Source organism: Gossypium arboreum, chromosome 3, assembly GCF_025698485.1.
Source record: "Gossypium arboreum isolate Shixiya-1 chromosome 3, ASM2569848v2, whole genome shotgun sequence".
In the NCBI taxonomy this organism is placed as follows: domain Eukaryota; kingdom Viridiplantae; phylum Streptophyta; class Magnoliopsida; order Malvales; family Malvaceae; genus Gossypium; species Gossypium arboreum.
The window spans coordinates 127,986,785-127,998,074 of record NC_069072.1 but is presented as its reverse complement, the minus strand read 5'-3'; the positions used below and the strand labels follow the sequence as shown (position 1 = coordinate 127,998,074).

General features: G+C 34.5%; 2 protein-coding genes across 2 annotated transcripts; one reads left to right on the top strand and one right to left on the bottom strand.

The window, feature by feature from the left end:
- Positions 1-795: 795 nt before the first annotated feature.
- LOC108475968 (mediator of RNA polymerase II transcription subunit 22b-like) lies at positions 796-3,383 on the top strand. The gene is made up of 3 exons (XM_017777984.2): positions 796-1,071; positions 2,744-2,809; positions 3,011-3,383. Exons 1-3 carry the CDS (start codon positions 925-927, stop codon positions 3,242-3,244), a joined length of 447 nt encoding a protein of 148 aa, XP_017633473.1. The 5' UTR covers positions 796-924; the 3' UTR covers positions 3,245-3,383.
- Positions 3,384-3,495: 112 nt separating this feature from the next.
- LOC108475967 (protein PSK SIMULATOR 1) lies at positions 3,496-10,143 on the bottom strand. The gene is made up of 13 exons (XM_053025898.1): positions 9,756-10,143; positions 8,825-9,469; positions 7,669-7,994; positions 7,448-7,540; positions 7,267-7,357; positions 6,885-6,978; positions 6,385-6,482; positions 6,093-6,162; positions 5,340-5,443; positions 4,809-4,925; positions 4,590-4,666; positions 4,385-4,429; positions 3,496-4,303 (listed from the first exon to the last, which is right to left on the bottom strand). The coding sequence occupies exons 2-13, from the start codon at positions 9,152-9,154 to the stop codon at positions 3,790-3,792; spliced, it is 1,959 nt and encodes a 652-aa protein (XP_052881858.1). The 5' UTR covers positions 9,155-9,469; positions 9,756-10,143; the 3' UTR covers positions 3,496-3,789.
- Between the last annotated feature and the right edge of the window lie 1,147 nt (positions 10,144-11,290).

Here is an 11,290-nt window from a genome sequence, read left to right as displayed (position 1 = left end):
GACATAGGTTCAAAGTTACAACTCTTTATATTTAAAGATGGGTAAAAGACATTTATAATTTTATAATTATTTATAAATTTCTAATATTTTTATGAGTTTTATAGCTTATATTTTAACAATTAAATTTTTCTAGAATTTTAATAATTTTACTTAAATAATTAATTAAGTCCTTAGTAAAATAATAAAAATTCAATTAAGCCCTCGTAAAATGATAAAAAAAATTTAATTAAGCTCTCTAAATCATCATTTTTTCATGTTAACTTGTCATGTCAACTACCACACTACCCGCTATGTCAGTAGTAAATGACTGTTAGGGGCTTAAATGAAAAATGAATTCTAAAGGTTTAATTGGGTGTAATTTTTGATGAGGAGTTTAATTGAAGGGCTTATTTGATATTTTAACCTAGTTTTTAATTTATTAAATATCAATTGTTGTTGTGAAATTAAAAAAACACCATCACTAATATATCAAATAATTTACCAAAGAACGTGTTTAAAAAAACTAATTAAAGGCCTTCAAGAAAATAAAAGGTCTTGAAAGAAAGGAAAAACCTCAAAAAAAAAAAAAAATCAAAAAGCCAATTGAACCCTTATGAAAAATGTGCAGCTCATTGAGTCCTCTGTGAGTAAAAAAAATTAATTAGTCAGCAGTCACCCAAAACTAAATTGGGTGGTATTTTTCGTAAAGGCTCAATTGATTTATTAGTGAGGCGTAAGTTGTATTTGGGCTTGGCATTCAATAGTTGGGCTGTGGCCTTTTCTTTTCCAACTTTTTATTTGATATACTAGTACTACATCCCAAAATAATTTCCTTAATTTCCCTTACTCTCCCATATTTTACTTTGATCCAACTTTGCACAATTTTGTTTCCCGTAACCCATCCTCTGTTGTGCGTGTGTGTGTGTGTGTGTGCTTTTTACATCAATGAACAAAGGAACGGGAGTGGGAACTGGACCGACGGCGGCGGCTGCAGCGGCGGCGGCACAGAAGCAGAAAACTATGATGCAGCGAGTGGAAACCGACATCGCCGTCATCGTCGACAACTTCACCCAGCTTGTTAATGTTGCCCGGGTAAATCTCTCTTTACTTCAAAGCAATTACTACAAATTCTTCGAGTTTAAAGAGTCTTATGTCAAGATTCTTAAACTCCCCTAAACCGGTTTTTCATTTCGTTTCTGATTTTGAATTTACAAGTTAGCGGTGGGAAATTGGAACCTTTTCACTTTTAGGATAAGCTTTCACTTTATTTGCCCTGTAAAATGTTGGAAAGCTTTTACTTTTACTCATTTACAAAATTCCATTTTGTGAAGATATATCCCTTTTTTTGGTTGTACAATGTGTTATATAGTTGAATATGGATGATTCTTGTATATTTGGAAATGAATTTATGTAACACCCGAAGAAAATAATTTAGGTTTCTGGGGGGAGCTAGTGTAAAATAGGTTACCTTGGGTATTGAACCTGAATTTGGTGAAAGTATCACTTATAGGACATCTGTTGGATAAAAGATTTTGTCATTAGATTGGTTTTATAATATTTTTTTTCCTTGGAATGAAGTTGTTCCTTGTGCATGTTCTACTGAGTGTTAAGGTTTTTTATAATCCTATTATTATTTTTTTCTATGGTATTAAATTGGTCATCATTTAACTCCTTCCTATGGGAATATAATTTGCTGGCTGCTCCATCTTCCTTTTCTTTAAAAAGTAGGTGATAACAATTTCAACTACTAATGCAGTGAATGTGGTCATGGAGAGTGAGGGTTAAGGAGGGAAACACTAGTGTTGATCATTTAAAAGCACATCATTTTGTTTGATGCATTAAGATCTTGATTAATCATTTGTGGAAGCTGTCGTTTATTTTGATGTCAAATCTATACAGATTCTGTCTACCATGGTGAACTGATGTGTTCCTTGTAACCTGGCTTGTTAGACTGTGACTTTCTGGTGAAAGTTCAACTGAATTAGAACAATTGGTTAGTTGCATTTGATTAATCTTGTTTTGTTAGTTGTTGCTTTTGTCTAGGAACTACTTTGTGGCTTGTTGGTAGCTCAGTTGAGGAAGCATTATTCTCTTTGGAAATCCTTTTGTCTAATACGAGAATCTATTGTAGCTATTGAATCAGTGTTTTGATAGTTTAGTTATTTAATTGAGTTTATAATTGAGGTTATCTTGGTAAATTCCTAGTTTGCTAAAATCAGCTTTCTCTGTAGTCCATTCCAAGTTCCTGATTCCTTTAAATGGTCCTTTACTTTTCATTTTTTGAACAACATTTAAGAGGCACTGCGCCTAGATGCTTATAATGCTTTCGAGCTTCCGTGTATATCTTTTATACAACTCTTTGTAGCCTGTATTAGAGTTGATATTTTGGTAATTTATGTTTTTAAAGTGGCTTTCAAATTATAAGGTTGCGAATGATTCTTTTCTTAATTTCTCATTTTCTGTTCGGATGTAATTTTCTGGTTCTATATTTTAGACATATGTACTCTCCTTGACGTTCTGTTGCAATAAAAACCTAAAATGTTATTTTCTTTAAGCCCTAATCGCATATTGAACTGATTTAAGCATATTGGATAAACTTACTTTATATCAGTGGGGTGCATCAAGGAAGAAATTTTAGAGACAGAAATAGGCTTCCACGAGGAGTTCTTCTATATATTTGGAACCTTATGGAATTGTTTGAGTCATTTCATTGGTGATAGATTGATCTTTAATGTAATATTCACATGGCTGCACCTCATTGTAGGTAAATGATCCACCAGTTCGAAATTCACAAGAATCTTTCATGATGGAGATGCGTGCAGCCAGAATGGTGAGTAACCCTTTTTTGTTTACCAACATTTGTTAAATGTACATAGACAATGATACATTTTGAGTTCCAATATTTGACATGATAGATGATATAAATCCACGGTACAACCATTGTCACAAAGCCCACAGCTCGGATTAAAGAATCTTCATTATAGTCTTTTTTCTTTGTCACCGTTCTTCATTACCAATATACTGACTGCAGGTCCAGGCAGCTGATTCTTTGCTTAAGTTAGTGTCTGAGTTGAAGCAGACGGCAATCTTTTCAGGATTTGCATCACTTAATGATCATGTCGAGCAAAGAACTACTGAGTTTAACCAACAAGCAGAGAGAACAGATCGAATGTTGGCCAGGATCGGAGAAGAGGCTGCAGCAAGCCTCAAGGAGCTTGAATCTCATTATTATTCTTCTGCACAGAGGACACCTGACACTGCATAGCCATAGAAGAAACAGCTTGCTATAATCAATAGTTTCCCAGCAAGTTTATATTGTTGGTTCATACAGAGAATATGAAGCATTCAAATGCCTTCTGTGTAAAAACTGATGCTTTAGTTTCATTATCTGTTTCCAGCTTAAACCATGTTGCAAGATATGTGAATCTGCATATCTAACAAGTTTCAAGTTCGAGTTTGTTTATGGCGTGAAAAAGCAACAAAAGTTAACAGGGAGACCAAAAAAGCAGAGCGAGATTTATAATAATTATGAAATGATGAAATATTCTGTACATATAGAACTAAAGAGAGAACTATAGGCTAGAAAATCAGTTTAAATTCCCCCTTGAATAAATACATTCATTACCCTTACACTTTTCACATGTAAGAAAAATAACAGCTTGTATCATGATCACTCAGCATCTGCTTCGTAAACTCACCAAAAATATTGCCAACTGCAAACCAATTTAGCACCCAACACCGAAAAATGCAGCAGATGGACTCTTTACACAAGCAAAGTAAAAGGCCTATGAATCTCAATTCAACATTTAGTTACAAACTTCGAAGTGTGTCCACTCGATCGATGACATCCAATGCCTTGATCCGGTTGATATCAAAGTCAATGAAAGGAACTGAGGACAGCCTCCGAATAAGGAAGGGATCTTTCTTAGATTCACTTGTTGGAGAGTGGCTAGTGCTTTTACTCAACCTATGGTGCTTGATTAACTTAGTTTTTGCAGTGTCAAATTCCTGGCTCTTACTTATTCCAGGTGCCTTTTTCCTCTTACTCACATCCCGAAGCATCTCCTGATCTTCGACAGTTAACATCGATGATGGGGACTGCTTCTGAGTTGATAGTTGAACTGTCTTCTGGTTTGGAGACCTAATTGGAGACTTAACAGGAGATCTGATTCCACCATTCCCAGCCCTTACTTGAGTAACAAGGTGGTGAAGCCACACTACCAGATCAAGAATATAAACTTCAGTTTTCTCCTTGTCCGCATGATGTAGTGTCTCGATCCTGAGCAAGTTAGTCTGGCCAGCAGGTTTACGATTCATCTCAGACCTGAAAATTTTAAAACAAAAGCTGAGTAACAAAAAGTGTTAAACATCGAGGAATGAAAAAGCATCTAAATTCAGAAGTTACCCGGTGTTTGCCCATTCTCCAACCCATCCAAACCCATGATGCGCTCTGGTTGGAACAATTTGGGACAAGGGGAACAAGGATTAGTTAGAAATAAACTTAAAAGAACAATAATAACCAGCAGGCAATGACTTCAGGGAGGGAATCCAGACCATGCCTTTCAAAATATGTCAATAACAAAACAAGATATTGTGAGAGAGCTATTTACTTGGTTGTATTAGTGGCAATGGGAACAAGCCACTGCAATGTTTTCTCCATTTCAGCTTTTATCTGTGGGACAGTTAGCTGCAAAGAAAATTTGAGATTGTGTTGGTCAGCGCGTATTACAAGTAAATGGTTTTAACAATGGGTTTCAGGCTAGCAACATCTTCAAAATTCAGCAAATGGTAAGTAATATCTCAAGCATCAATATTATCAAACATCACACCTCTTCCTTTAGCTGAAATGATTGCAGTCTAGACCGTAGAGCGGACTTTATAGTAGGAGGCAGCCCTTGGTATAAAGAATCCCTTGTATTTGGGGGCACAGAATTTGATCGAGAAACCTGAGTAGAACATTCAGTTTTGAACTTATCAAAATCCACACGTTACTGAACAGAAGCATATATATCTATCTCAAAATTTTGAACATTCTTATGCTTTAAGAGGAAGAAATCAAAAAGGAAATCGCCCATGACAATTCCCAGTGTGTCACCATTTTATCATATTACCATTCCTATAGCTACTTCTGCATTATGGAAGTAAAAAATATGAGAAAAAATGTATGAATGCTCTTGTGGTGTATCACTGAGATTGTAATACAAAGCGTCCTCAATCCTTAATGTCTAAGACAATATGTCCACTCGCCAAGGAATCAATTCTATCATCCTTTCTAAGTCTTCCGGAAAAATACCACCACTAATTAAAGGAGATAAAGCAAACACAATAAAATACAGTTAGGAAGAACATGATAAACTTACAAGAGTATCAATTTGGGTTATGATATTTGCATAATGCAACGCAAGACCAGCCGTCCCCAACTTTTTGTGACTACTGACAGAACCTTTAACGGGTTTATCACCATCTGCAAGATAACAGGTAAAACCCAACACCACTCAATAAATAAAACAAAGCTAATTCTCTGTTTCTAAGTGGATTATAGGTTTAAGCATGAGCACAAGCCATAAATTTATGTATTATCATCTTAATAGATGTGATCAACAAAAGCTGACAATTTTCCTTACAAGACAAGAAGGAAATGACCTAATGCAATGATTTAGATTTCAATGGAATCAAGTTTGACCATTTTATTAATCCTCAATCCTCAATTTAAGAGGAAAGTCAGTTTTCAATTAAGCAATAGAAGCTGTAAAATATTAAAGCTCTAATGCCTTGTTTGGTTACTAGGGTAATAACATGAGGAAAGAACTTATTTATTACATATGTATACAATAGTTAGACATAACATAAAGAATAGTTAGTACAATTTTAAACTTGAAATTAGAAAGATGAGTAAAAACTCTTGTAAAAAATAAGAGTTGCTAAAATAAGTCGTGGAAATGGTTAAATATTACCGATTGAATTAGTTTATTGCTAACTTATATACTAAAACATGCATAAAAAATAATACTCCTACCAAATGTAGCATAAATATTTTAATTTTATCTTCATAACTTCCTTGATAAAATAATTCCATTTCCAAATGATTTGAGTTTGATGATTTAAATTCTTACCAGCAGCGCCAAATGCCTCATGAATCTCCAAGTGCAAGAAATGAACGATATCTACAAGCTTCTCCATGACCTATGAATACAAGGCATAAAACTTCCACTGATATATATCGACTAACTTCAAAATCAAGCAGCAAAAGACACTTGTAACATTACGTACAAAAGCTCGCATACGTTTAGACTTGGAGTTCACCGCAAAAGATAAAAAGAACACCACATTTTTTTTTGGAGTTCATCATAAGTATACCAAAATTGATTTAACAAAAAAGAAAATTTCATAGAGCTTTACTAGTACCTCTTCCAAAATTCTAGACCAAAGAGATTTTTTCTTCAAATTTTTCACATGCTTATTTTGACTCTTTAACTCTGCTCTCAATATTGCAAGGCTGTCTCCTACATGACAAAATCAAAACAATCTCAATAGGAAGGGCTTAGATGACATCAACTATATTACATAGAAATTCAAAGGAAACAACAATGGGATACACAGAAAACTTAACAGCAACTTTGCAAACAAAATGTCATCAGAATGAGCGCTAACATGCCTAAGAAGGGCCATGATAAAGCTTACAAGTTCCTTATAACCAAAATGGAATTGGCCACAGAGGGTTTTGACTAGAAACACATAAAAACTAGTTATTACTTCTACATATCAGCAGGTTTTGCTTTTTCGGGGTGTTCAGTATGATTCACCATTTTAATCTAGAAACACAAATTAGAAACACCCTGTTAACCAAGAAGTATGTGTCACAAAAAAGCAAGAAAGTTACAATAGAGATACAAACGATAGGTTACCCCTTTGAGCAGTATTTGAATTATCCTCTTCCTGAAGCTTACGTCGATAATCTTGTTCAAACCTGTCCAAGGCATGCAACTCATGATATAATTCCTGCAAAGAAACAAATGTAAACAACGTAACTTATAACAAACTCCAAATAGATAATTTCAGTAACAGGAATTCTGAATTGTACCATGTTAATCATAATAAGCCTTTCAATTATGATATTTACCTCTCAGCTCATATTCAGTGTCTCAAAACAGAATGGGAGAAAGAAACAGTTTCAGATTTTAGTACAAGACTGAAAATATAGGAATCGTTTTGGTTTAAACAATATAATCTTTGAGTGCAACTTTTGAGAGCAGGTCTCTAGTTAAAACAGTAAGACCCAGAACTTACAGCTGTATAATGGACGTAAGTCATCAACTGTTGCATTATCGTCTCTGCTTCTTCCTTCAATTGCTTTTCAAATGTAAGTTCTGAACCCAACCTGAAATCATAAAAGATAGTGCAGGAACGAATATTGGGATCTAACTCCAATTCATAAATAACACTTAAAGAGTGCAGGCAGTGAAATTACTTTTCAAAATAACGATCCAAATTGTGCCACTGAGGATCTTTACAACGATTTCCAAATCGTACCACCTCTCCGGAAAAAATTTTTAACTCTTCCCTGTTGAAGTCGGGGGAAAAAAGCTTCTCAAATTAATTTTTTCAACATAACCACCATTTTAGAATATTAACAAATTATATAAAATAGAATCATTTTGGAAGCAATATGGCATTTTCTGCATTATCCACCTCTTATCAGCAGCTGCAATTCTCAGGAGTTCATCCATATCTCTTGATATCAAATTCTGTACTCCTTCTGACTTAAGGACCACCTCTTTTAAATGTCTAATATTCTCCTTAGAAAGCGATTGCATCAGATTGGCACCTTTAACAATTGTATTTGCAACTTCAAAAGATAGAATTGATATTTTATTCCCTTTTGTTGTTACCCCTGAGGTAAAGCCACTGCCAAGATTCAAATTTGTCATGCTACTACCAAGGGTGTCCAGAACATCCACTGCCTTTCCAAACCCAGCAGTACCAGCTCTACCTAAAAGAGAGCCAACCTCAGTAACCTGCAGAAAAAAGCAATCAATTGATCTTTCGAATAGTTGTGAAGCGCATATGGTGAATCGTACTCATCAAATAAAGTTTGTAATTCATAATAGTAGAACCAGAAGCATTCCTCTTTGCTCTAACAACCAGCAATTATATAATGCTAGAATCTAAAGCATTAAAATATTAGAACAACAATCAACAACCTGACTTGTCTGTCTACATACATCTACTACAGAAAAATCAGCAAATTTGTCCATATAAAAAAATATCTATCATGGTTCTCCACATGGTTCACGGCCCCTTCCATTCCTAACAAACAATATTTTGAATCCTAGCAAGAAAAAGAGCTTAGATACGTCTATGATTAAGCATATAAGCTTCCATCCTTTTGTACATATTGAAGATGAAAAATAATAAAAGCTAATACGAGTATGACTGGACTCATACTCAGAACCATTCAATGGCATAGGAAAAGCTTGTCAGGAACAAATTTGTATAATTCTAGTAAATAGTTCAGAACTATAATTCATTAACACCAATAATAGTGAAAAGATCAGCAAAGTGCTCATCAATTATTGTAAATTGCATTTTAAAGAAGAATTAATGGGGAAGAGCCTAAATAAAATAAGTATTTCCCAGTAGCTCCATAAGGCATTTGTCAAAAAGCTTGATTTCTATCATGAAACACAAATTTCCATGGAGTTACACAATATGACCCATCGGTTTCAGTGTTTTAAGGTTAGTTATAATTCAAGGAAACAGTCTACTGCAACACAACATGAACACCTATAGACAAAAAGGAAAAGTGGGAAAAAATTGTAGGGAACGCATTAGAATTTGAATTTACCTTTGCAACAGCAGCCTGCTTAGACTTGGTTGATCTAGATTTATTAGATAGCACCCTCGACAAACGAGGAATTCCGTCATCAATATCAGCTGGATTCATACCATAACTAACCGTACTGATCTCCGGAAATGAAAAAGGTTCTCTTGACTCCATCCCTGCATTATCTGCACTGTCCTCAGCAGGAGGAGCTGAATTGGTGCTTATCTTCGCGGGCAGTTGCCGGGTCTGAAAAACCAATCCTGATCCTCGAGCAAAATGGCCATTAACATGGGGAAAGCCTCCAACGGGAGCATTATCTACAGTGGATCTCCTCGAGCAAAGCCCACCCATTTGTGTTGATAACCACGAATTTTATACTTCACTGTTGATTGAAACTTTCCATAAAACAAAGCCAACAAGCTCTCAACTATGTAGAACAACAAAAACTGTTTCCTTTTTCTTATCAAATCAATCTAGAAATCTAATAAAAAGCTCCTAATTTTAAACAAAACTAAATCAGTTTGACTGATAGGACCCTTAACTACTTATTGAATCATCGCAGTCTAAACCTAGAGATATAAACTAGCCAAGTCCCAGCAAAGCATTCGAGGTACCGATTATGATTCATGTTGAAGCTCCACTCCATTAACGCCAAGTCTCACCAAACTGTAAAATAGCAAGAAAAAACAAGTAAACCCATGATTATATAAATTCCAAACAAAGCAACAAAGAATAAACTAAACCCAGCTCACAGCATCTCTAGAAATATGCAAAAACACAAATCAGGAACAAAATAAAAGGATTTTGACTTTGCTGACTACAATAAAGAAAACCCAGAAAGCAGCAGGAAAAAAATCAAAACTTTGAGATCAAAACAACTGCCCATAAAACCAAAAACAAAGTGATTTAAAATCTCCCACCCCCCTCAAAAAAAAAAAAGAGAAAAGCTTACCAGGTGGGGAGACAGATAAAAGGGTTGGATCTGAGAAGAGAGAAAGGTTATAAGAGATGCTGGGTTCTGTCGTTTACTAACGAAGACACGAATTTTACACACGGAATATAAATAAAAGAAGAAAACTTAATTTAATGATGGTGAAGTTAAAAAGAATACGATGAAAACAATATATAGAGAGAGAGAAAGAGAGTACATAAGAAAATTACGGTGAGAAAGAGAAGAAAGTTTTTACAAAGAAAATAAAATAAAAGAAGAGGAAACAATAAAAATAAAAAAAAACATTTTTTGACTTTTTTTTTTTACGCAGACCGATGCTATTTTTCCATATTTTCTTTTTCCTCCTTCATTTTCAAGATTTTCCCAGTTTCTTTTAATAAAATTCTGGGTTCTAAATTTTGATCCATTGCTAATACTATAAAAACAAAATTTTAAGTCAATTTTAATTTAAGGTGGTTTTATGTATTAGATTGGAGTTTTAAAATTTTAAAATTTTCAGTAATTAGTGAGTAGTGCCAAATATAGCAATATGCAATTCCAAACTTTTCTTTTTCATTTAAATGGTTAAATTATATTTTTCATAAATCTAAGAAAATTAATAATGTTAACCTATTTTCATGATTATGCTGATACGTAGGGGTGGAAAGTTCCAAACTTTGTCTTGTAATATTTGTTTTCTAATGTTTATTTCTTACCTTTTATTTGCTAAGAATTTTAGTCAATTAAATTAAAGAGAAAATGAAAATTCATAATTGATTTTTACGACCTACTAACTAAAATTAAAATATATATTTAAAAAAAAAATTACTTAAAGTAAGGCTCAATTTTTGTTGATACAAAGAAGAGTAGGTGATAAAGATAAATGGTTCACCGTGTTCAGATAGGACATAGAGTCATTTAGTAGTAGGAAATAGGGAAACAAGGAAGAGGAGGTGGAGTTAGGAGTAAAGTAGTAATAGAGGAGATATGGGGTTACTTGACTTTGAGCTGAGGCCTTGAGTCTTAGATGTCTATCGCCTCCTGATGGTTACACTCTGATAGGATGGCTTGGCTGACTAGCTCCACAAGCAGACTTCCATAAACAATATGTGGGAAACTTTAGAGGAACTCCTTGTAGGAACCCATCAACTTGCAACTTATTTAACAACCGAACCGTTCATTAATCGTCACACACTACTCAACTACCACACCCCATTCAAGATGACGTATCATAGAGCCATTCTACTTTGGCCTATGATATCAAACCACTTGTCCATGACTTACCAATAGCCACTCGACACGTGGCATCCCCAAGATAAGGCATCAAGCCTTATATATTTGTTGCCTCAAATCTTGGGGTACCATGTGTTGGGTGGCGATTGGTGACTCAAGAGCAAGTGGCCAAGTGATCTAATGTCATAGGCCTAGATAAAATAGTGTTATGATGTGCCTTTGGTCATCTCGAATAGGATGTGGTAGTTGAGCCTAGTGTAACGATTAATGAATAGGTCTAGTTGCCAGGCAAGTTGCAAGCTTAAGAGTTCTTACAAGGTGTT